This window comes from Gambusia affinis, linkage group LG21 (assembly GCF_019740435.1).
Source record: "Gambusia affinis linkage group LG21, SWU_Gaff_1.0, whole genome shotgun sequence".
NCBI classification, from domain to species: domain Eukaryota; kingdom Metazoa; phylum Chordata; class Actinopteri; order Cyprinodontiformes; family Poeciliidae; genus Gambusia; species Gambusia affinis.
The window spans coordinates 1936033-1962272 of NC_057888.1; the positions used below are offsets into that span (position 1 = coordinate 1936033).

Below are 26240 nucleotides of genomic sequence, written 5' to 3' on the forward strand. Positions count from 1 at the left end.
TGAGTTAAAATATTTGTGTTAAAAATTAATCCCATATTTAAAAAAATCTAATTTTCAATTTGAATTCTTTGAATTACTTTACAACATTCTGAATAAAAAGCTACTAGCTTCTGCCCGAAAACAGAAAATGGGATTATAATCCAGTAAATATGGCCAAACCAAAGCAGAAACTGTTAATCTGTCATGAAATCAGAACCAAATCCTATAGAACCATCAATAACTGTCCCACTGGAGATTTTATTAAAAGTTAAAAGTTTTTTATTACAATTTTAATAATCTGCAATAAAAGCCAAACTGATCAAATGGATTTTCATAAATGGAACATTTAGTTATTAGATTATATTCAGTTATTTCTATGACATAACTTCATTTGAGATTTCGTGTCAGTAAACCTGGAACTCGACACTCCAGACGGTTTTGGCCCCACGTCTCTTTGTTTCTCTTAAATCTGGCCCAGTGGATGATACCCGAGCTTAATCCGACTTACAAAGCTCAGATTTAAAGAACCATCATTTTTTTTAAAAGAAAAAAGGGATGCACTGTGGTGGCGCAAGGGTTAAGCACAACCCACATAAGGAGGCCTTAGTCCTTGACGCGGCTGTCGTAGGTTCGATTCCCGACCTGGCAACCTTTGCTGCATGTCTTCCCCTTCTCTCATCACCCACTGTCCTGTCAATTAACTATCAAATAAAGGCCAATAAAACCTTTAAAGAAAGAAGTGCAAACATCTGGCTAGTTTGGCTGAATGAAGGAGAAATCCTCTAACAAAACAACATCAATAATTTATTAATACTTATTTTAAAAAAGCAAGTGGATTTTTTCACTTAGAAGTGTTATAAGTGAAATATTTTCCAGTGGAAATAATAATTTTTCATCGATATTCAGGAAATTGACTTAACACAAAGTTAGTTATAAGTTATTATCTTAAATGTACTAAGATATTTGCAATAGAAAGCAGACAGAATACTTGGTGAGATTTAAATTTTTGCAGTGTAAGTGGAAACATGTTCAAAGTTGTGGTTAAATGTCGTGTTCATTGGTTTTTCTTCCTTTTCCTGGTTCTGTAAATCTGTTGGAGTGGGTTTGGATCGACGGTGTTAAAATAATATTCTGGTATTATTGTAGAAATTCAGTTTTATTAATTTAGTTTCATTCCAGTTGGTTCATGTTTGATCTGTTTCCTGTTTATTTCTGATAAATGCTGTTGTGAGTTTAGTTGTGAGTTGTGGCTCTGGTTCGTCTTCCTGCCTGTCAGATATTCACCCTCTCTGTGTTCCCAGCCCTGTTTCCCTCGTCTGCTGTCAGATCCGCCCCATCAGGATCAGTTTGCGGTTTGTTGTGTCAGTTCTGGATCTTTCTGCTTTTTGCAGCTTTTGTTCTGGTTTCCTCTTTTCGTTTTGGATTTAACTCGGTAGTGAAGAAAGAACATTTTGACTTCAAGAGAAGCTCAGATTTTACCAGAAGAAAAGCTGGAGCAGAAAGAGAACAAAGCGTACAAACGCTCTAAATGCTCTGATGCTCCTGAACACTTTGTTCTCTGGGAGGAGATCCGTTCACAGCAGGAAAACATCCTTCAATCAGAAATGTCTAAATGTTTGTGTTACCTGGACAACAGACTCATTTGTTTAAGCTTCAGGAACCTTTTTGGTGCTGCTCCAAAGTGTAGTTAGTTCTGCAAAAACATAAAATCTTACCAAGTATTTTTGGTCTAATTCCTAATGAAAATCTTAGTACACTTGGAAGAAAAAAAAAACTTACATAAATATAGGAGCTGAATTTAAAGGTGATCTATTATACCTTCTTGAACAGGTTAGGATGTGGCTATGAGATTTTTAGGGTTCTGTCACTTTTGTCACTCACATTTACACTCACACGCAAAAATGGATATGAATAAACAGATGCTCAACTATGCAACTACAGTTGCTTTTCATCTACAAAAAGCATTAGTAGAACCTCCTTCACAACCAACCAGAACGTAGCAAGTGGTTCCAGGATGGAAAATCAACAACCAAACAAAACTCTTGTCTTTTCCAGCAGCCATTGTACAGCACTTACAGCAGTAAAAACCAGACGACCAAATGTCAGCTTTGGTTGCTAGGTAACGGGCTGTACTCTGTTGGGGTTGCTAGGAAACGGGTAGTGCCTGTTGATTTGTGACATTACATTGTGGAGGTTTTTGAAAGGACTCATTTTCCAGACATCAAAAACATTAACTTATTGCCAAAACAACGCTGTACATGAATGTATTTATCTATAGTGCCTGGGATGTTTGGGGTTTTTTTAAGCAGAGGAAACTCAAATGGACGTATAAAAATTTTCAAAATGTACATTTTGCATAATATGTTCCTTTTAAGTCAATAACTCCTTAATATTGATGAAAAGAACTAGTTCCACTGGCAGATTATTTCATTACTAATAAAATATTATTTTCTTTATATAAGTGAAGCAATCGGCCAGTAGAACTAGTACTTCTTCATCAGTACAAAGAATTTTCTTTACTTAAAACAAGCTGCTATGTCTTTCTCAAAACATACTTGTAAATAAATTTTGTCTTAGTTCAGGAGAACTAAAATATTTTCAGAAACAAGACAGAAATACTTGGTTAGATGTTGTGTTTTTGCAGTGTAACACTTTGAAAAGATGTCAGAGTGACTTCTTTAAGGACATGTCTGAGCACTCCGGCGTTGGCCTTGACCTTCCTCTAACAGACAGTAAGAAGACGAGGCGGTGAGCGAGGAGGAAGCTCTCCATGTTGACACCGGCCGTTGTCGGGGCAACGCTGCCGGTTCTGTCTCACGGGAACAGAGCCGAGCGGCAGCAGAAGTTTTACAGGCCTGGCTGTCAGTCTGTGTCAGTAAATAAACTGTTTATTGTGTGGTGGGTCTGCTAACAGTCAGCCAAAATGAAAACATGGCGTCTTTCCCTGCAGCCCACGAGAGGAGGAGCAGGAATGTGACCAGATGCTGCACATCCAGAGAGCGGTTGCAAAATAAAAACAAGTTGAATCAGGAGCAGGTGACAAAGTATTAGTTATAAAAATACAAGATGAAGAACCAGTAGAACAGCCAGTCTGGAGAATGAATCCATTAAAGATAATCTGGGAGCAAAGTCACATATTTTAAATATAAAAGTGTAAATTTATACAATTCAACTCAAAGATGCTTTATTTATCGTAAAGGGAAATTAAATGTCATAACTGATATCATCAAAGTATCAAATTCCCAGTAGCAGTCAGTCTCACAACTAAGCAAAGAGGCCTCTGACTGAAGACTGTTGCTATGTGACTGACAAGCAAACATCTTGATGTCATGGCAACAGAGACGATATTCCACAGTAACACATCCTGAATGATCAGTTGTTAGCCAGCTGTGCTAATCCACCTCCTTTGCTTTTGCTGCTCATCTTTAATTCTTCGTCTGGCCGTATGGATAAAGAGATGTTGGAGTAGGGGATATGATGGAAGGATTCTCTCTCTGCATCATTTTCAGCTCCTCTGGGATCTGGGGTCAAAGTTCAGGTATTAACTGAGTTTTTGAGATGCTAACCAGCTGTGAAATAATAGCTGTTTGTTTCGGTTCAAAATTCTTCCAGCTGCACAGCATCCAAACCCAGAGGAAGTGACTGTCCACACAATCAACGGCTCGACCAAAAACCACACGAACAAACGTCTAGAAAAAAACAACTGAGAAATAACGAGCTGCTCCAAAATACTTTTCCATAAGTTCTGTTAATTATGTTTATTTTCTGCTCACAGTGAATGAAAACGCAACATTTAAGATGAGAACGTGACATCAGACCAATAAAAAAACAACCTCCAGAGGAGAAAACCTCCAGGAGCAGCAGAACCAGGCTCAGAGTGAGCGGCCACTGGGTTGGGCAGAACAAGAACACTCTGGTCCCGGAGGAATGAAAGGCTACACTGCAAAAACACAACATTTTACAAAGTATTTACACTTAAAATAAGACAAAACTAACTTACAAGTCTCTGTTCCTGCGTTGCCTCCACAAAACAACCAGGATCTGATGGTGTTTGGTTTTCAGAATGTTGGCCCACCGCAATGCCAGCTCCATCACTGCAACACAATTTGATCGGCTAATTTTAGGATCTGTTTGGTGCTGTGGCTTAGAGACAAAACAAATGAACACCCTTCTTTCCACACAAACATCAACACTACAATTCACTGGAGCTTTAAAGTCATAAATCATCCTTGTTGTGGGGACAGAATGTGAAAAGCCAAACAGGAGGTGAAATCCACAGGAGGAAAACTAGCTGTGATCAAAGCCTTTTTTTCCTCTAGAATTTGTGCTGTTTCGGTTTTTCTGCTTTGTTTGTGCTTAAATCAGGTTTATGCATATTTAATGTGCTAATGAGGCGGGCGGAGGAGGGGCAGATGTTGGGTGTAGTGAGCTTGTGGTAAAAACAAAGAATGTCACTGAACAAAATGATGTTTACAGGCCTGAGCAGAGGCTTGGATTAAGGAACTGCATGACTGACGTTTCCATACCAATCAAATCAGAGAACTTTATTCTAATCTGTTTACAGAAGCATGGAAAAGTTTTATCTTGTGATAAAATAAGACAAAGGACAAAAATTTGACATCCATTCCAGCATATTTAAAATTAAATGTCATGGTAATTATACATGCAAAAAGAGTATGCCTTATTTTATTTATTCACAGGGCTTATTTTCTCAAAAATAAAAACAAACAACAACAACCATAAGCAACTTTCACTATGTTCTGTGTGTGTCGGCCATATTGGATACTAAACTTAGGGCTGGTCTTTCCCATTTCCAACTTCATGGGGCGTTTCTGTTATATCGTCAACTAGGAACTAAAAAATCTGATTCCTAAGTACAAAGAGACCACACCATAAAACCTACTTAAGCTAAGACTTAATCAAGCTAACATCTGTCAACGCTAATTGTTGTTTAAGCTAACATAGCTTATAGTAAACAAATATAACAATTGATAAATCCAACTGTAAATTAGTCTAACAGTCATCCAGCTGAGTTACTTAGTCTAATAATTAAACAAGGTGTATAAGAATTACTGAAAGTTAATTTAACCAGCATCTAGAGAGAAGCAACTGCTGAAGCTAACTTAAGGTAAAACAGGCTACACATCACGGTCCGCCATGGTTGTTGTTTTTCTTCCCGCTTGCGCGCATCAGGGCGCAGAATGGTGACGCTTGTCGAGTATCAATGACGTTCAGGTCGGATGAATGCGGTCAAACAAACTCAGGCCACATTTGAAAAGATCAGATACTTACTGGATATCCAAGACGCCTGGGTTGTTTTCGACCAAATCTGCTCTGTTTTGTTCTAACTTTGAGTGAGAGTTTGACGTTGTGTCGTGGTTTCAGGTTCAGCCATCCCGGTGGGCATCGATGTGCAGGTGGAGAGCATTGACAGCATCTCTGAGGTCAACATGGTGAGTTTCTATCTTTTTCTGTAACTCTGTGAAAGGCCCATAAAAGTCCCTGCAAACTGACTCCCATCAAAGAGAGAAATTTTAAAATAATGTAAACCAACTGAAATAATCAAAACATCCTTTCAAGCACATTGATTAACAACCATAAGCAGTACAAATCTCCTGAAGTGTTTGTATAAATATGTTCTGTGAAAGTGGATTTATTTGCTGCTCCATTGTCGTCCATGAAAAGAGGAATAATAATGTGGAGCCGCTCCCTGCTGCTGCGACCTCCAGGGTTCAGCTTTGAACTCGGCTCATCAGCGGCTCCACGCTTCTCCTCTGGGCTGAGATGAATGAGGCAGAGGAAGGTTTTGTCCCGACTGGAACGAAGAGCCTCCCAGTTCAGAGAACCACATATTACTCTTTTAAACACATTGATATTCTTAAATAAGTTAATAAAATGCTGGAAAAAGCTACGGTCTGAAGAAAACTTAGAGTTTTCAACCTATAATTTTTGCAACCTCAACATAATAAAGGTTTTTAATTTTTTAGATGATCTTTGGTCGTTTTCTTCACGGCCAAGAATCAAGCTGTAAACAGTTAAACATTTAGAAACCACTTTGTTTTACCGGCATGGGGAAAAACCTCATCATTCCACCCTGGAAAAATAACAGCTGAAGAAGTCTGTGATAGAAAAAACTGGTTGATAAAATTACGACAGAGTTTTGTTTTTGTAATTAGAACAATAAAGTCATATTATTACAACAATAAACATGCAGAAGAAAATCATAAAATTATGAGAAAGAAAGTTATTTAAGTGGAAAAATAAACGTAAGAGTTATTAAGATCTAATGAGACCTTATGTAGGATTTGAAACTTCGGTTCTTCTTCAGAGAGGATTTGTAATTTGAGGACGTCCGAATTGTAAACATCTGAAATGTTTTGGTATAGACCATTTGTTATCCTTTTTTTTTTCTTTTTTTTTTTTCTTTCCCTTCTTTTCTCTTTGATAGGTATGTATATGTATATGTGTGTATGTGTACGCATATGCTCGTATATAGGTATGTAACTTTAAGAGCTGGATTGTTCTCTTGTTCTTGTCTTGTATTGTATTTGTTTGTCAAAAAGTTAAAAACCAATAAATATAATTATAAAAAAAAAAAAAAAAAAAAGATCTAATGAGACCAGCTCAGCAAATCTGTGGTTCTTTCTTTGAATTAAACTCAGTAATTTAAGAGCTTTTACTGATAATTATTATTTCAGATTTACTGTTATGCAGCTTTAGTATTTTTATTACCATTTTCTTCTCATTTATTATGACTTTATTCTCATATTATGCATTTCTGGTATTATTGTGACTTTATTCTGGAAATATTACATCTTTATTCTCTTCTTATGCCAACTTTATAGCTGTATAACTATAAAGTCATAATTTTATGACTTTATTCTTGTTCAAATCTTTTCTAGTAATATTATTCTTGTCATTTTCGTAGTGAATTATGTTTTTTTTTAGCTTGGCCCTAATGACCCATCATAGAAAATATATTCAAAAAGTCAGAAATTAGGTTTATTTGTTGTTTTTTTGGACAGTATTTTTATATTTGGCAAATATTTTATTATTTACATTAATGTAAGACTGAAAGAGATTGGAACGATTTCAATCCAGTATTTTTAAGATTTTAGTTTTCATCCTGACCAAATGAAACAACTCTGCCCCCTGCTGATGTGAAATGGTACTGTTGGCATATTTTAGGAAACTATGTAAAATTAGCATGTTTCCCACAACATCTTAGCATATAAAATATATTTTTCACAATCAAAAATACCACAAAACCACAAAGAAGATTGAAATATTCAAAGAGAAATAAGATACATGTAAATGATCTGAACCTGTAAGGAGCTTGTTGTTTTGTTTAGCTGATTCTAAAAGTTAAGTAAAGTGAAAGAAAGTGGAGAAATGTCTCCATCCTCCAGGACTTCACCATGACTCTGTACCTGCGTCACTACTGGAAGGACGAGCGGCTGTCGTTTCCGTCCCACACCAACCAGAGCCGGACGTTCGACTCCAGGCTGGTGAAGAAGATTTGGGTTCCTGACGTCTTCTTCGTCCACTCCAAGCGCTCCTTCATCCACGACACCACCATGGAGAACATCATGCTGCGGGTTTACCCCGACGGAAACATCCTCTACAGCGTCAGGTACCGATCAGAGGAAACACAACGTCCTCTCACTTCTCAGGAAATATCCAGTCTCTCTTTGAAAAATCAGAAATTTAAAGAAAGTAGAAACTGTATCTTCTGTTGGTATTTCTCTTGATTTATCAGATTTTACTGTGGGAAACGTTTTACCTGAAGTAATATTGCTCCTTCTATACTGTATCTGTGTAATAGATTTAATAGATATACTTATTTTATCCATTTGTTTTTATATTTGCATATTTTATTTGTTATAAATATGATTCTGTGTATTTTTATGACTACGTCGATGATATTTGCTTTGTTTATTCAATATATTTCTTCAATTTAACACAAAAAACCAGAACTAAGTCAAAACAGGGATCTTTATTGGCTGCAGATCCACTGTCTTTTTTTCCACATATATTTTTTATCAAAATGTTCCCCCTGGTTTAGATTTAAATATTTGATTTGAAGCTAAAAAAAACCCTAAAAAACAAACCTATTTTTTAAATTCAAAAACATAATAAATACAAATGAAGTTGGAGAAAAAAACTCCTTAATAAATAAAACTCTCAAAATGTAAGCTGGTTATTTAAACTAAAAATAATTTTAAAAATGCCTTAAGTTTGATTGTGTAACTTTGAACAAATCAAGATATTGTTTTTTCTGAGATGTTCTAGTTCGTGTGAAATATTAAGTAAATATATTAAGTAAATCAAAATATGAAATAAATGGAAAACTGCAGCGATCCCCTCACTATCATCTGCAGGTCCATCTTGTATTGTACATACAGTCTGAAGCTCTTAAATGTTTTTCATTTTTCTTGCTTATCTTGAAGGAACATTCAAATCCAAAACCTCCACAAACATAACAAAGACAAATATGGAGTTCCACACGGCTCAGTGTTTGGTCCTGTTCTTTTTAAAATCCATGCTGCTGCTGCTAATGAGGGACAACTTTAGAAAACCTCAAAGAATGTAAAAAATCCTAAAAAATATGAAGTAAAAGTTATTTCTGTTCTGATATGTGTGTGTGTGTGTGTGTGTGCGTGTGTGTGTGTGTGTGTGTGTGTGTGTGTGTGTGTGTTTCAGGGTGACGGTAACGGCTCTCTGCTCCATGGACTTCAGCAGTTTTCCTCTGGACACTCAGAACTGCTCTCTGGAGCTGGAGAGCTGTAAGAATCACGTCCATAAAAATCCCTCTGAGCTGTTAACGTGCTCAGACTGTAAGACAGACTCTGAAGGCGCTGCATCATTTTCCTCCTCTTTCTGTCCGTTTGTAACCTGCAGATGCTTACAATGAGAACGACCTGATGCTCTACTGGAAGAACGGGAACGACTCTCTGAGGACGGATGAGATCGTTTTGTCCCAGTTCTTCATCGAGCATTTCCACGCCTCCAGTGGCCTCGCCTTCTACAGCAGCACAGGTAGGAAAACCCACAGTTTCCATGTTTAGACTTAATGATATGCAAAATCATTTAACTGTACGGCAACCAAACCAAACAAATACAACTTTTTAGTGACAATAAAGTTGTTTATTACATTTCTTCACACCTGATATGGCTAAAATGTGCATGATGAGAACATCCTGACTCAGCAGTTTCACTGAGTTTTATCCCGTTGAACCTCAGATGTTTAGTTTGATGCTCCATAAGGAAACCTAAACATCCATCAGCCTTCAGGAACCAAACACTGCAAAAATATTACAAACTATATTTCTCTAGTTTCTGGTTCAAATTTCTTAGTGTTCTTGAAATAAGACAAAACTAACTTAAGGTAACTTTCACCAAGATAAATAAGCTTTTAAATAAATAATTCTTGAATATAGATAAAGTACTAGTTCCACCGTATTTCACTTCTTTTTTTATTTATTTTTATTTTTTATAAGTTGTTTTTTTTTTCTTCTCCGAAGAGTTTTTGCGGTGTTAGTAACTCATATTTTTTGTGACAGTAGGCAGACAGGAAGGCGGGTGAGGAGAGGGGGAAGACATGTAAACACTAACAGGAAGTTAACCCGTTGTGTGTGTCTGCAGGTTGGTACAACCGACTCTTCATAAACTTCATCCTGCGGCGCCACATCTTCTTCTTCATGCTGCAGACGTACTTCCCCACCATGCTGATGGTCGTCCTGTCCTGGGTTTCCTTCTGGATCGACCGCAGAGCTGTTCCCGCCCGCGTGTCTCTGGGTAACGCACGCATTGTAACCGCCATCACAGTATGGCTGCTACTTTGGGTTATTTCTTCTTTTAAATAATGACGTTATGATGTCGCCACCTCCCATACCTTTACATTAAGTCTATCTGGGCAGGGGCGTGCTCCGGTGGCGTAGAGGTTAGTGCGCCCCACGCCTGGAGGCCCCCAGTCCTCGACGTGGCCGTCGCGGGTTCGATTCCCGGACCCGACGACACTTGCCGCATGTCTTCCCCCCTCTCCTGTCAGCCTACCACGATAAAAGAGGCTATCTGAGCAGAGATTTGAAGTATTCCTGGATAAACTGGAATTTTTTGGTTATTAAGTGTGTAAAGTTATAGTTTCCTTGAATGGAAAAGTATTCTTGGTAGTTAAATCACTATCATACTGTGATAATAGCATCACACTCGGAAAATATAGTAGTTTATTACATTAATGAGAAGTTTGCTTATGATTAAACTGGCTAAATTGATTTTTTAAAAGGTATTTAGGATTTTTTTTCTGTTATTCTAAGGATGTTATTTTCATTATTTTCTTAGGAAGAAGCAGCAGATATATTCTAAAAGCACAGAAAAACTGTTAAAACTCTTTTTGTTGTGTTAAAAACTGCGGCATTAACGTTATTTTAGCCTCTTCTTCTTTTCCTTTAATCAGGCCAAACAGGTGCACAGCGCCCTCTGTCGGACCTTGGTGAGAATGACAGTGATTAGGCTGAAGCAGTAAAGTCTGACAGAACCGTTTGCTGTGTCGTCCTGCAGGTATAACCACCGTCCTCACCATGTCCACCATCATCACCGGAGTGTCGTCATCCATGCCTCAGGTCTGGACGTCTCCATGGAAACAGACACTTTCTCCGACTCTCATACTGACTCTCGTTATTTTCTGGTTCAGAATTTCTGTCTTAGTTTTCTAAAGAAATCAGAGAGATAGAAAAATGGAAAGATAATCACCTTGGAAATTATGCTAAATTGAATAGCATATAACTTAATACTTTCATAATTCAACTTAAACACTTGAAGCTAGCTTTTTAAAGAGGTTTCGGTTAGAGTCAGTCCAGTTTTGCTCTTCAGATGTTTAGACTCTTTCTTCTGTAACTTCTGCTACACATGCCATCTGACCTTCCAAAAAAAATATTTTTAGCTAAATAACACAATAAAAGTTTGACTAGAAGTAAACGTGGGGTTAAAAAGGAGGCGTGTTTTACTGTGCAGGTGTCGTACGTGAAAGCTGTGGACATCTATCTGTGGACCAGCTTCCTGTTTGTCTTCCTGTCTGTCATCGAATATGCTGCCGTCAACTACTGCACCACCCTGGAGGAGATGAGGAAGATGAGGAGGGGGAAGGTCAGAATGAAGACGCTGTTTCAAAACCACAACAAAAATCTACAGAATTATGGCGTACTTTGTCTCCCCCCTGTGGTCACACTTTGACATTACAAGTAATTTCTAATTTTAGAAAAATAAAAAATTCAAAGCTCTTGACAAAACCTCTTCTTTGTAAAGAACTTTGAAGTTCATTTTAATTTTGAGATGGAACTGAATATCAGATTTTTTTTGTTTTTCTTCACATTTTGAACTATTAACAGCTGAATATAAAAGCAAGAGCATCTAAAGATCTAATGTTTTGACTAATTTACTTTTATTTATTTAACAATATTAAATAAATCAATATTCTATGTAATAAATATTAAATTAGATTTAAATATGAGGTTTTTTTTTAAGTGAGGGGAATATTTCTAGATAGTGATGAATTAAAAATTAAATGTTTATTGCTATCATTGTTTGAAATTCTGTTGGAAATAATTAGAAAATAGTTTAACAGGATTAAGGCACATTTAGATTGCTTCCATTTTATATGTTGGAGGTTATTAGCATCGATTTTGATTTATTTAAATATATTAAAACAATCTCAATATTTTTATGTGATTTTTGTATAGCCATAATTTTATAGCTATATTTTTAGATTGTCCTTATTGTCATAACTATGAATAAAAACATAAAAGTAAAGACAAAGAAACTAACAGCTACACATCATATAATTATGAGATACTCAGAAAGTTTGATAATTAGATATTTTTATTTCATAAAACAAATAATTTCCTGCCCCTTCCAGATCCCCTCCACCTTCAACGCCAGCCAGGCTATGGCCTTTGATGGCTGTTTCCATGACAACGACATCGAGCTGACCACCTTTCCTCGGATTGCGCCAGCACTGACCTCTGACCCCCTTACGGCCCCGAGCCCGAACTCGGACCTGCGGCTGCCGGAGGGGACGCGTCTGCGGCGGCAGCGGTCGGTGCGGGAGAACGTGGAGCTGCTGGTGAACAACAGCTACATGATCGACTCATACTCTCGCCTGGCCTTTCCGCTGTCCTACCTGCTCTTCAACACCGTCTACTGGAGCCTGTACTGCTGACCGGATCCATGTTGACTGGATCTGTGCTGCACAGTCTGCAGGATGAGTCGGACTGATTCAATCAGCCAAATGCTTAACATCCTGACAGCACAGCATTTCTTTATTTGGATTTTTTAAACTGTGTGTTTTCTTTTTGTGTTTTGTCATGATCAAATGTTATAATATTTTGTGTATAAGAGCTAAAATAAAGTTGAATTCATGTAAAAATGGCTTCCTGTAAGTAAAATGTCCATTTTGATTGAGGGGATAAAATTCAAACATGTTAGCTATAAATTCTTGTCACAATATGGGGGCCTTAGGCAGAATTGTGGAATATAGAAAAGGGGGTGGAGCTTAAAGAAGTTATGGATAATTGATTACTAATGTGTTTAAGAACAAACTGAAGCTCAAACACAATTTGTTAGATTGTAAACCATTGTAACTCAACAATCACACTACAATTATTTTACACATAAATCGACGGTTGTGTTTAAAATCAAGCACTTCTGCCAAAAGCATCAACTTACACAACTCTTTGAAGATATTTGGATGAGGCATTTAGTTTCCATTTGAAATAATATAATATAAAATAATATAATATAATATAATATATTTGTTTGCTTTGTGCGCCCACAGGTGAGTGTACGCGCGCGCCCAATCAGCGAATGTTGTTATTTCTTCAGGCGGTCCCTCCCAATGTTTCCATAGCAACCGCAGAATTTAGGTATGAGCAGCAAAGTGTCAACGGTTGACGCTTTCATGGACGCTAACGCGGAGAAAGTCCCACTGCCACGAACACGGTGTGAGAAAACCTCTAACCCGGCGTGACTTGAGCCCACGGAGGAGGCGGGAAGGAGGATCCAGGTGAGTTTCTGAATCCGGGAAAACGAACCGAACCGAACCGAGCTGCTCTCTGTCGAGCTGAGCGCCAAAAGGTTAGCAACAGCTGGAACCGTTAGCCTAACAGACGTTGAGCGGGGGAATAATTGACTAACAATTGAACAGAAGAGGCTGTTTCTCTAAAAAATAATTTAAAAAGCAAACAAACAAACTTGGGTGTATTGAGTTCGGTTAGCTTGACCCAGAGTGGCGGAAGCGGTGATTTTTGTTTTTGCGTGTTTTTCTTTAAGGTTTTTGTGTTGTTTACTTTGAGCTGTCCGAATTAAATCGGCTGTTTGAAACGGAGAACTGACGCTAAGCTTATCAAACCACACCAATGATGAATATTTACAGCAAAAGACCTGGAAATGTTTGAGACTAGTCTGTTTCTTAGAATTTTAAACTGGGAATATGTTTAAAAATGTGTTTATATAAAGGGCAGGTCACTTCAAGTTAGCTTGAAAGTGATGCAGCCGTTAAAAATCAGTTACTGAACTCCAGATTTGTGATCAGTTAAAAACTTTTACACAGTTCCTGTTACATTTTTATGGTTTATATATTACTTAGCCGGCAAGATACTGCAGATTAAATAAAAATAAAAACGTTACAAATCATGTGCGCAAGTTAAATCTTATGAAACTTGCTCTTGTTTTTAGGTAGGTTTTTATGCAAATGTTTTAATAACTTGAATTGCTACTGTGTTTGTATTTTCTTTTTTCCAAACAGGTTTCTTGTAAATTAGTTTTATCTCACTGGGACAACTTCTATAAATAATGGTTAGATAAATCAAAATAAATGAGTCAGGCAAAGCATTCCTACCGCTGGTGGATTTCTGGTAGGACGACAATCTGGGCCATAATGCGGTCCAGATCGTCGTCCTGCAACACACGGCTCATTGGCTGCCAGAGTACAGAATCACCCAGCAGGACCTTATGTCTGCTTGCCGTTTTTTCACTTTATCCAAAGATTTTCTGTTTTATTGAGCTGGAAGTTCTCAGGTTTGGTGTGTTCACTGAAAAAAAACAAAAAAAACAAACTTAAGTTGTTACACTTAATCAAATTAAAATGTTTAAACTCAACTTATTTATGTTTGTTTAAAATGATACCTTAATAAACTTAATATATTTAATTGTATAAACTTAATTTGATTAGTTGTAACAAATAAAATCTTTTAAATGTAATTTCTTTTTCCACTAGTCTAGAAAAGACTAGAAAACGTTTTCACTAGTATCTCAATAAGGTTGAGGTCTGGACTTTGACTGGACCATTGTAGCTTGATTCTCTGTTTTTCTTTATTTTTTAGCTATTTTATTGTTGACCCAAGCAGACATCTCATTTTGAGTTCAGATCCATGCTGAGGTAGCTAACTGCTGCTCTGCTCCCCCCAGCCCCCAACAGTCTCCGTGGCGACCAGCAGCAGCAGCACTCGTCCCATTGAGCCGACGTCCTCCATGACGTCTGAAGTAAATCCGTTCTACCCAGCTGATCTAGAGGTGCAGCTGACGCTCGGAGAGCTGGTTCCTGGTTATTACTGTGTTTACCAGGTAAATCCACCTCAGAGGGCCTATCAGTGTTCAGAGGGGGGCTACAGACACATGACACGTTTTCAGGGTTTTTGGTTGTAAAACAGTTTTCCTTCCAGTTCACTATTACACTCTACTTATGATTATTGAAGGAACTCTAGCTGTCACTGCAGCTTTGTGTCATGTTTCTAGAGTCGACTGACTCATAATTCAATATATTCAAAAAAACAAAACAAAACCCTGACTTTGTCAAAAACAGCATTGTATCCATACCAATTGTTTTTAATTTCTCTGTTTTATGTGTATGGTTTTGCATGTTTTGTTAATATCATGTTTTATTATTTTACATTATTATTGCTATTTCACTAGAAAAACCTACCTAGGGCGAAGTTTTGCACATTGGCCCTAATAGCTAATCATTGTGCTATTAGCATCATGATTCAGTCGTGGGACTTCTGCTTCATTCAGGTTGTTTCTGTTATTGTGTGTTTGTCCCTAACAAATAAAGCTAATGAATAAAATCAAAAATAAAAGAAGAATCCTCCATGAGCATATTATCTTCACACATGGCAGGTTGAGAATGGAAGGACCTGGAGGGGGGGGATTTCCTGGAAGAACCCAGCTCAGTGATTGGTGGGCTGCTGGATCATGTGACTCCTCTCAGTCTGTGCCCTAATTCAAACACATAGACCACCCTCCCTGGGTTGAGTGGCAGGGACATGTGAGCCCCTCACTCCGGCTATTCTGGGAATGCCGGCGGGGGGGCGGGGCCAGAGGGGGGAGCGTTCCTGTACTCGCATGCGGGCCGGCGGCGGCGAGGAGCAGCTGCTGTGTTACTCTCATGTTGTTTGGCTCTTGGTGAGTGCGGCCGTAGCAGACTTGTGTTTTACTCTCCCTCCAGGCCGGAGAAGATGGGCTGCTGCTTTAGTAAGGAGCTCGGCCCCGAGCCGCAGACTGAGAGGAGCGTTCTGTTATCGGCGCCCCTCCAGGACGGGCTCAGCACGCTGACGGAGCAGGTCAGGAGGCAGGCTGAGGCCGTAGCCCACAGCGCCCGCCTGGAGGACCAGGAGCCGGCCAGGGAACAGGACCGGCCCAGCTCCGACACGGACCGCACCCAGGTGGCTCTGTCTGGCGGTGAGGCGGAACCGCAGCAGCCCCACAAGAGCCCAGAGACCGTCATCACCACAAACACACACACAGATACCAGAGCAATGGCTGCTGGGACGCGGGAGGCCAGCTCCGGCCGCGGGACGCCTCCCTACATGGAGGTGTCCACCCAGAGTCCGCTCGGCCTGGAGACCGCCACGCACCGGGCCGCGGGGTGCAGCAGGGCGCCGGAGCAGGGAGGGCTGGAGCCGGGTCGCCAATCGGGCCCCGTGGACGCAACAGAACTCCCGCTGAACGCCACAGCAACGCACCGCAGCTTCTACAGCATCTGTCCCATCGGAGCCGAGGACCTGGAGCCCAGCTGGACCCAGACGGCTCTGCCCGGCACACCCTCCAGCCAATCAGAGGCCAGCGTGTTCAGGGACCATGCCCACACAGGTATAGCCTGGTCACATGATCAGGAAGTGGTTTCTGCTGACAAACTGGATCCTGGCTCAGTTCTGGAGAAGGACGGACTGTTAAACCAAAAGGTTGAGGCCGGCGTGAGCGGCGAGGACCCTCAGGCATCCACAGTGGACAGCCATCCGGCGAAGGACCCCGGCGCCACCGCAGAAGAAGAAAACATCCGCTTAAAGAAGAAAGAAACAGAGCTAAGCAGTGATGGGTCTGGGTTCAGAGCAGGGCAGGAAGTCCAGAACCGTCCAGGTCCGAAGACCGTCGAGGTCCGAATGCTGCTTCAGGAGGAAGACGAGGATGACATTTTTTTGCTGGAGGGGCCGACCCTCCGACTATGCCACACAGAGGTCATCTGCAGGATCAGCAATGCTACAGCGACCCCGACCCGACGTGGTCAGAACCCAACCCCGCTGCCTCCCGGGTCAGACTCCTTTCATCAGGAACCCAAAGAGCCGACAGGAAACACTAAGGCAGCGCTCTGTGATGAAGCTGAGCAGGGGTCAGAGGTCATCATTCAGAGAAGCCCTGCAGAGGCCGGCGATGCTGCCTCCAGTGTACATGAACCAGAACCAGAGGGCTGGGACCAGTTTGGACCTCAGAAAAATGAAGGCATAAGCCACCATCCTCCCAGCCGCTCTGAGCGCTCTGGGCCGCCACCTTCCTCTCCAGTTTCCTCCTCTTCCTCACACGAGGAGACGCTGTCTGACGGGTTTACTCCGGCGGGTCAGAGACCCCCTCCTAGCCCGGATCGGACCTCTGACTCTTCCTCAGACAGAAAGAACATGGAGGAGATGAAGAGTTTACTCCCCGTTGCCCCCGGTTACTCAGACTGGATGGCTACTGATGCCAGCTGCCAGGAGAGTTCTGGTTTGGTGCCAGTGGACCCGGATCAGATCGATGTCTTTGCCTCCACTCCGTCATACGAGATTCACTTCCTGAACCAGGAAGTTCCAGCCACAGAGAAAGAGCAGGAGGAGGGCGGGATCAGGGACATGGTGTCGGAGCTGCTGGGAGAGCTGGCCGAGGCGTCCGTCTGCCGCCTGTACCCCCAGCCCTGGATCCGGCTGAGCCCGGACCAGAACCCCGACGCTCTGGCCCAGGGCGCATCGGAGGCAGACAGGACGAAGGGCGAGGATGAGGAGCAGATCCCGGCCCTGGTGTCAGAACTGCAGCCCTCCATGGCCCTGCTGGGGGCCTTCCCCTACAGCACGGCGACGCCCCAGGGGCCCTGCGTCTGGGACTGGCACACCAGCAGCTCCCAGGCTGTAAGTCTGGCTCCAGCTCTACTGCTCCATGTCTCACACACACACACACACACACACACACTGGAAGGAAAACATCTGGAATATTCTAGGTTGGACACAACACATGGGTTATTATTCACATGTACACACAGAGTTTCAAGAGATGAGGTTTTATTGATAATCCAGGCTGGAGTTAACTTGGAGTCATGGTTTTTGTTACATTCAGATAATTGTGCTGACCTTTGACCCTAACAGCGCTGTTTTCTACACGACGAACCTGAACTGAGCACTGAGAAGGATCATTGAACAGCCATGCTGTGTTTCACATGTCCATCATAATCTGTCTAGGAGTCGTGATGTACAAATTATGATTTAGCAACTTTTCAATCTGAGGTGTTTTAGTGAAAAACAGATTTGGAACTCTGGAGCAGACGAGATTCATAGCAAAATATTAATTGGTAAGAAAAAAAATGATTGAATCATGAAGGTCGGAGGGAAAAACCAGACCAGGTTCATGTCTCTCTGTCACTTCATTTAAAGGTGATAAGAGGAAAACAGCTTCGTGTCTCCTCTAATGGATTTTCTTATTCCTGATCAGTTGATGCTTCAGCACTTTGGGACGATTTGTCAGAGAACTGCAAGTCTCACATTATTGAGTGTTGCATTTTCTAAATTCAGACAAAATCCTTATATTTGGTATATAATACATGAAGAAAGAGTGAAAACTGAGTTAACAGAGCAGCTGAACAGATACCCTGGTCTGTCATTGGATTCCATTTAAAAGTTTACATCTGACCAAAAAACTGAAGAGGAATTTTATGAAAATAGTAAAAAAATATGAAAAAACTGGGACATACAGAAGTAGCCAAAATGCGTTACGACAATTCAAAGTTTGAATGACATTCTTATGTGAAAGTGGAAGTTTTAGCAGATTATTTTAGGGGTTTCCATTTATTTCATTCTATAAAGTGAAACATTCTTTTGGCAAATTTCAGTTTTAATTAGAATTTGACTAAATTATAATAGAGTTTATATGAAACGATCATTCAGTGTTTATTTATCCATCACATTTAAAAGCAATTTTCTCTTGATCAAAGTTTTCTACAGACAATAAAGAGCCTTTCTTATATAATTGTGTAGAAACAATAAAGTTTATGATAACTAAACTCACACAAGATAAAATCATTAAACCACAGAGTTAAAAGAAACTGAACACAATCTGGTCAACAGACTGGTTTCTGCCTCTGGTTTCCAGTTTGAAACTGGGAATCTTTAACAGTTTCTGGTTTGTGATGCTGTCAAAGTTCTGACTACTGAGGTTGTTCCAACCAATTAAACTGGTAAAAACAAGAAATAAACCTGTTGGCAGGACTCATTTACCTAGTGAACTATGAACATGAACAGATTCAGTTTTAACCTGAGTGAACTGAGAACTAGTTAAGGGTTCGATGAACTAGTTAAGCTGTTGTTAATCCAAGAAGTGGCTCAACATGCTGAACCAGAGTGGTGTAAACTGGGTTTACAACATTCATTAGGATGTGGATCCGTTTCCTGTCTGCTCACACCACCAGGAAGTCTAAATGTGTTTAAGAGTTAAATGTTGTTTGTTTCAGGAAGCTGCTGCTGCTCCGTGTCTCAACCCTGAAGCTGAAGTATGGAACAACCCCAACCTGAGCTTCCACATCCCCGACCCGGACTACCAGCAGCTGCAGCAGCCGTGGCTGCAGCTCCCCGACAACCTGAACCACCAAGAAGGTGAGCGCAGGGTCCCGCTGCTGCACGGCATCACGCCGTCCTCTTTACCTCACCTTCCCCTATCGCCGTCCCATCAGGATTCGTGTCGGAGTTTGAAGGGAACGTGGATGTGGCGGAGGCCGAGTATCTGACTCAAACGCCTGAAGCTCTGGCGGTGAACGGAGAGACCTCTGATCCTCCGGTTACAGGTAGGAGCTGGATTCACACGCAGCAGCAACACTTCTCACTGTTGGACTGAAAACATCTGCTCTGTTTGCAGATGAGATCCGAGAGGAACTGAGCAGAGCTCTGGAGTCCTGCCTGACCAGGTAACATCTGGAACCACAGCGGCCGGCGCAGCAGAAAGCTCCTTTACCCACCGTGTTTACCCTCCATGTGTCTCTGAGTACAGAGAAATATGCGTTTTGCTGTTTTCTGGATCTAACCTCTCCGTCAGCCTCTCCTGCTCTCCTTCTCAGGGATTATCTGAGCAGCGACCTGTACCTGAAGTCCCAGATGGACAACGACCAGTACGTCTCCATCGCCACTCTGGCCAGCCTGGACGGCATCAAGAACCTCACCACAGACCTGGAGCTCATCTCCGACATCCTCAAATGTGGCTCCGTGTTTTTGTTCCCACTAATGCATCAATATTTTACTCTAAGAAACTTAAATCACCAGAATAATCGAGCTCTAACGTCCTGCTCTCTGGTTGGCAGCCATGCCTCTGGTCCAGGTGGCCCCATGCGGGCAGAAGGTCCGGCCCAGACAGAACCGCTGCGTTGTGATCTTGCGGGAGATTCCTGACACCACACCGGCAGAGGTGAGTCCCGCTGCTGCACCGGTCCGCCTGCTGTTCTCTGCAGGCTTTATCACTCTGATGTTCCCTGCAGGAGGTGGAGGCTCTGTTCGAAGGAGAGAACCTGCCCAAAGTCCTGAGCTGTGAGGTCGTCAACAACGACAACTGGTTCCTTACTTTTCAGTCAGAGGCTGATGCTCAGCAGGTACAACAGCTCCTATCAAAGTCTTACCTGAGTCACTGATCCAGACTCTAACAGGTTGATGTCAACCACAAAGATCTGACAGGAAATACAAGAAAAAGGCTGAATGTCACCAACCAATGAAATTCTGAAAAGTGTGTCGTGTTGGCATTCAGCCTCCATTCAGAACCGCATTTGGTCTCAACTTTTCACAACAGACTCAGTCAGATTGGATGGACATCCGTCCAACTAAGCTCAGACATGAATAATAAGAATTAACTAATGACACATTCTATGTATAGCAGCTCTATGCTTCCTCCTTTACCTTCAGATTTATGTTACAGAAGTGAAATAAATACTGGTCTTCATGGTATGACTAATACTTGGTTATTAAAGCTTTAAATTGGAAATAATATTGTAAACATTCAGTTATCTTCCTGTGTCCTGTTATGAACCTGAAGTTGTTGTTATCCGTCAGACGGTGGGCTGGGCCGGTGAAGGGACAGCCTGGACATTTACAGCAGAAACCACACTGGGAAGACTTACCACAGATTTTGCTGTTTGCTCCTCTGTTCTGTGTTTTCTTTTAAAAATCACTTAAGTTGATCCAGTGTCATCACTCTCACTTAAACCTGGGCTTTGACTGGGCCATTCTGACATGAGTCTGCTTTGATCTGAGCTCCAGTGGTCCAGATCTGGTGTTCATCATCAGGTCTCTGCAGAGATTCAGCACTGCAGTAGTGATTTAGTTATAAACTGAGCTGTTCATACAACACACCAGAACCAGAACCATGCTGCATGTTCAGGGTGGTCACCCTGCTGGAAGGTGAACTTTGACTCCAGATCTTCTGCTGCCTCCAGTAGATTTTCTGCTCCCAGCAGCCTGGCTTTATTTCTGTCAGATCATAATCCTGTCAGTGAGTGGGATGTGACAGAGTAACATGGCCGGTCCTTCAGGCCTACAGGTACCTGAGAGAGGAGGTCCGGGTGTTTAAGGGAAAGCCCATCATGGCCCGGATCAAAGCTAAGACCATGGCCATCGCCTCCTTCGCCCCCAAGAACGGCTACAGGCCGGTCCAGTTGGACCAGTGCAGCAGCCGCTACAGCTCCTACTTCCCTCCCACCACATTCAACCCGTCCTGCCTCCCTCAGCAGATGTTTGACCAGAACAATGAGGCATGGCCCTCCACCACGGCCCAGTACCAGGAGAATGTGGAGGTAAGAGCAGTACCGGGTTTTCTGACCCGGACCTGGTTCCTTTTGTGGTCCAACTCAGTGTTCCAGTCATTAACTCTGATTCTCTCTGCAGCCTGAGCTGCTGATGAACAACCTGATGAACGAGTTTCCAGCAGCTTCTACCTTCAAGCCGCACGCAGCTCACAGACAGAGGTACAACCGCCACCCTGCTGCTGCCGTTCTTAAAGGGCCAGTGTCAAAAAAATCCACATCATCTAATAATGTTACTCTCTCCTTCAAAAAAAAAGCCTCAATTCGTTCATTCATGTTTCAGAAATCTTTTAATCTCCATGGTAACCGTTTAGTAGCTGGACCTAGCTCTGCCTTCGAGGTGAAACTCCTCCCCTTCCACTTCACAGAGCAACTCTCTCCCACTCAGCTCCTTCAAACTAGCCTGCAGCAATTAGCAAACACCTGTTGGAACTGCTAAGCTCAGCTGTTGGGGCTACTCAGAGCAACGCTGGGAAAAATGTTGTTAAAGGATTAATAGATCCGCCATGTTGCATGAGCTTCAGAAAAAAATATGTGATTCTTAAAGAGACAGAGGCCCAATTTTAAGGGGTTAATTACAATGTTTAAGTGATATTTGATATGTACAGGATTATGACAACTGAAGGTAACATAGTAACTTGATTGTGCTATAAAATGACGCCGTGTGCCTGGAAACTACATAGTACTGCTCCTTTAATGCACCGGGTCGGAGTCGGTCCCGTCCTGTTTGGACCGGGTCGGAGTCGGTCCCGTCCTGTTTGGACCGGGTCGGAGTCGGTCCCGTCCTGTTTGGACCGGGTTGGGGCTGACTATGGTCTCTTCCTGCAGGAGGGGCTCCAGGATGCTGAGCTGTGGTGACCGCTGGCAGACCCACCACCCGGACCTCTACCAGCCGTCGGAGCAGCCGTCTGCAGACCAGTACTCCTCTCCCTCCCTGAGGGCCCGGCGGGGCCGGCTGAGAGGCGGCCTGCGCCGGCAGAGCCGGGGTGGAAGAACAGAATCCAACAAACAGGTTCTGGTGCCCCCCTCTGACCGGGGAAGGTAATGTAACTGTTCCTGTTGCAGAATCACAGCTGCTGTAGTTCAACCTCAGCAGGCCTTCCTGTTCAATTTGGTAAATATTAACCAAACCTTAGCAAGTAGGCAGCAAATGTAGGAACATTTTACCCTGCATGCAGAGCCCTGTGTGTGTTGAGAGCCGAAAACTCTGAAGATCATCCAGACATTTCAGATGTTGATTAACAAACTGACAGCTGTAATTGTAAGCAAAGTATGGACTCAGATGGGCTAAATATAAATGCACACTGCATTTTTTAAATTTTAGTTTTTGTTGACAAAATTTTTTTTCCACTTCACAGTTAATCTCTACTTTTCCTTTGTTTTTCATAAAACCCTCAAAAACACTGAAGTTTGAGGTTAATAAGCAACAAAACATGGAAAAGTTTAGCTTAGTTTAGTTTAGTGACGCTCTGTCTGCAACATGAGAATTTCGCAGCAGAAACGCAGAAAACAGGTTTTTGTTTTTCTGTCTCAGTTACAGCAGGAGGGGAGCCTTCGGACAGAAGAGGAGGGAGACGGAGAAATCCTTGGAGAGACCCAAACTGAACTCTGAGGTAAGGAAACACAGCAGAGGTCAGACTGTGGAAAAGTGAACCACTCCCATTCTGTCTCCTCTTCATCAGCCTCCTCCTCCTCCTCTGGAGCTCAGCCTGTCCAGCTTCCCCCCCTTGTCTACTGCAAATGTTGCCACGGCGACAACACCTGCAGCTAATGACACCGTCAAGGTAACACACACTCTCACACACACCTGAATCAGTTCCAGTCTGACCTGTGTGTCTGAATCCTCAGAGTCCGACAAAAAGCAGCAGCACAAACTCTTCGTCCTCATCCTCATCATCATCACTTCCTCCAGTGGAGCCTCAGCCGGCGTCTCTGCTGTGAGTATCCAGCTGCTGCGGCTGGGCGGCCGGAGCGGAGGCTTCACATGCAGCTGTGTTGTTGTGTGCAGGAAAGACGGGGACAGTGGAGAGACGACGGTGGAGGACAAACCAGTCCAGCTGCCACTGGAACCAGCAGCAGTAAGACACATTCAGGACTCACGTTTATCACCTGGATCACCCAGAGGGAGAGATGTGGGTCGTTTAATGGTGCTCGTCTCTGGTTGGAGCTGATCTGGGTTCAGTTCAACAGGAGAAAAGAACAAAATGTTTCCTGTTGCTTCATTTTAACAACACAAAGCCTGGCAACATTGGAAAACACAACCAGCTCTGTGACAGCAGTGTGTGACTCCCTATTAAACATTTCAACCTTTTATTTAAAACATAGCCTGTCAGGACAAACAGTCTTAAATAGCTGCTTAGCAACTCTTACCAATATACGGTGAACCTCTTTAAAAAAGATTAAACTAATCAGGCCATTGAAGATAAAAACCTTTTTCTGTCAATCTGTTGTTGATGTTGGAAGGATTTTTATCTGCAGATTTATCTTTTTCTACAAGCGTTCACTAAAGGAATGATGACACTGCATTTTAGGCAATTAACTTTATTTTCTTACTTTAAAAGGAATTGAACTCTGTTGATTTTCACCTTTTAATGTGTTTCTAATATTGTGTAAAAGGCTTGTGTGAAAAATCATCAGAATATGACAGTTTCTTTTAACTGTCAGAATAATTAGTTACTAAAATAGTTTTATCCATTTTCTTGTGTATTTAATGGACCTTATCAGGTCCGTTGTGTGATGTCATTAGTCGCATCACAGTCTGCTTCATGAAAATGCTGTACTCTGTCACAGTGGGAAAACCCAGCTGTATTTGAACTGGATTCATGTGTTGGTTTAAAAACAGTGTGTGGTGTATGTAAAGATGAAAAGTACATGAATAATTGAAACGTGTGGGCGTGTCCGCCTCCTGACGCCCCGTCCTGTTCTTCACTTCCTTCAGGAGCTGAAGAAGCTGAGCTACGCTGAGATCTGCCAGAAGGCTTCGTCCAATGAGGTGTTGGTGCCGCTGGCTGACCCCGCCCCCTCAGCGGAGTACCAGGCATCCCAACAGCCTCTGCTGCCGCCGTGAGACAAAAACAGTCTGAGGGGAATGTGTAGTTGTATAGCTGGCTGTATATTTATTATAAAGATTGATCAGTAAGTAATGGAGATAAACTCTGAGCTGAACAGAAACCAGCCTTTACAAGCTCAGGATTTTTAATCTTAGAACTATAAAAACTGCTGATGCTGAATAGAAATTTTTAACACTTTAATTTTTTGGCAGGGAACTGAAAATAATCTGTAAATGTTTTTGTAATTCTTTAGTTTTGTTTCTTGTCTTGTTGTTGAGCTCAGTGTAATGAGAGCCAGGCGTTATTTTCAGGTTTATTGTATTTGGCCGTCGGCTCTGTACAGGAAGTTCTGTCAGGATTCTGTTTTTTATTCTGAATTTTTAAGTCTGAAGTGAATCTTTCCCGTGTTTAGAAGCCCAACAACTAATAACCAGATGTGTAAAGCCTTCCTGTATGTTTGAAAGTACTGAATATCAACTCTTTATTGTTGCTCTGTTTTATTTCATTTTAAACACAGATTCAGTTTTATTTGTTAAACTGGCCTGTTTTAGTTGTTGACTTTATTTAACTTGCTGAGTTTTGACCGCTGAGCGTCCAAGAACAAACTGATTCAACTTGAAGAAATGTTTTCTTTTGATTGTAGAGACAAATGTTGTTTTCTGATGTGAAGTTTGAATGTAAAGCTGGCACCTCTGTGACATATGTTGTTGTGTACAAATGTACAGAATACTGAACAGAAATATATTAAAGAAGTGCCTTTAAAAGTAGCATGTTTACATTTTTATTTGTATGGAGCTCTGAGTCGTTCAGCCTCTTACAGCTTTACTTCCTTCTCCTAACCAGCAGATGGCAGCAGAGCCACATCACAACTCTAATTACATTGTTTGGCTCAGCATTTGTTTATCAGCGGTCTAATGAATAGCATGCAGCATACTAATGAAATGATCCGTACTGGGCTCACTTCATCACACTTTACTCAAATAAAACTGATGACTTCAGGATCCGCCTCTGAATTCAGTTTGCACCAGAATAACCAAATTTGGTCTGAACAGATTCTGGTTTAGTAATAAATCCTGTCGTTGTTCCTCCAGGTGAGGTGCATTCACCTGCACTCAGAGGTGTCAAAACCAGGGCGTCACATTTCTCCTGCTTCACATGAAATAAGTAAAAGTTTTCAAATGCAGGTAGCTGCTGTTTTTCCTGGCAGGACTCATAAATCTCCTGTAATAAAAACGGGTCACAGACTGATCACGTTTCAGTTCATTTCCCCTTTCAGCGGCAGGTCATCTCAGGGCAGAAACCGACATACAGGGAACAGAAATAGAAACGTTTGTTTTTTCGTCGTGGAATCTGTAATGAACTTTTCACCTGAAAAATGTGGTTCAAATTATCAAATAAATTCAAGGAAATGAATTGTTAAACAGGTTTGAGTTTGGCTGATGACTCACATGTGCTGATATTTTGTTTCTGAGACTTTGTGTACTCCTACAGGCTTTGCTGCAGAGTGGGTCACCTGCAAATAGGAATGTTATAAAAGGTTTTAGATGCACAATGGAGACATAACAAGCCAAAATCATAAAGATATCAGCCAAAAATTAAAGAAAGTGCATCTGATCAAGATGCCTCCTAAATACATATTCTGTCTTCAGGGCATCTTGATACCAGGTCTGACTTTCCCTCACCTAGCTTTTATCATTTTTATTTTTATTTAATTTGAAAGGACTCTATTTATATAGTTTTAATGCAACATTGACGTGAAATAAAATTTTTGCAAGGAGACATGAGAAAGAAGCAAAATTCCTTAAGTCAGTCCAACAAATTTATTTTTAAATAAAATAATTCAATGCTAAAATAATTTTTAACCA

At 41.6% G+C, this 26240-nt stretch overlaps 2 protein-coding genes across 3 annotated transcripts; both read left to right on the top strand.

The window, feature by feature from the left end:
• Nucleotides 1-4845: 4845 nt before the first annotated feature.
• On the top strand, nucleotides 4846-12400 carry LOC122824444 (gamma-aminobutyric acid receptor subunit rho-3-like). 2 transcript variants are annotated; one of them, XM_044105153.1, is made up of 9 exons: nucleotides 4846-5107; nucleotides 5365-5432; nucleotides 7389-7612; nucleotides 8683-8765; nucleotides 8881-9018; nucleotides 9625-9777; nucleotides 10540-10601; nucleotides 10993-11124; nucleotides 11894-12398. In XM_044105153.1, the coding sequence occupies exons 2-9, from the start codon at nucleotides 5430-5432 to the stop codon at nucleotides 12194-12196; spliced, it is 1098 nt and encodes a 365-aa protein (XP_043961088.1). In that variant the 5' UTR covers nucleotides 4846-5107; nucleotides 5365-5429; the 3' UTR covers nucleotides 12197-12398. The 2 variants fall into 2 exon arrangements, with proteins under 2 accessions (XP_043961088.1, XP_043961087.1); XM_044105152.1 differs by lacking the exon at nucleotides 4846-5107 and having other exon boundaries at nucleotides 5196-5432; nucleotides 11894-12400.
• A 2110-nt stretch (nucleotides 12401-14510) lies between these two features.
• Nucleotides 14511-25142, top strand: LOC122824380. The gene is made up of 16 exons (XM_044104982.1): nucleotides 14511-14598; nucleotides 15479-17405; nucleotides 18998-19139; nucleotides 19217-19327; nucleotides 19399-19447; nucleotides 19598-19734; nucleotides 19838-19941; nucleotides 20012-20122; nucleotides 21056-21316; nucleotides 21408-21487; nucleotides 22154-22366; nucleotides 22860-22938; nucleotides 23008-23109; nucleotides 23174-23262; nucleotides 23334-23403; nucleotides 24264-25142. The coding sequence occupies exons 2-16, from the start codon at nucleotides 15489-15491 to the stop codon at nucleotides 24390-24392; spliced, it is 3594 nt and encodes a 1197-aa protein (XP_043960917.1). The 5' UTR covers nucleotides 14511-14598; nucleotides 15479-15488; the 3' UTR covers nucleotides 24393-25142.
• The last annotated feature ends 1098 nt before the right edge of the window (nucleotides 25143-26240 follow it).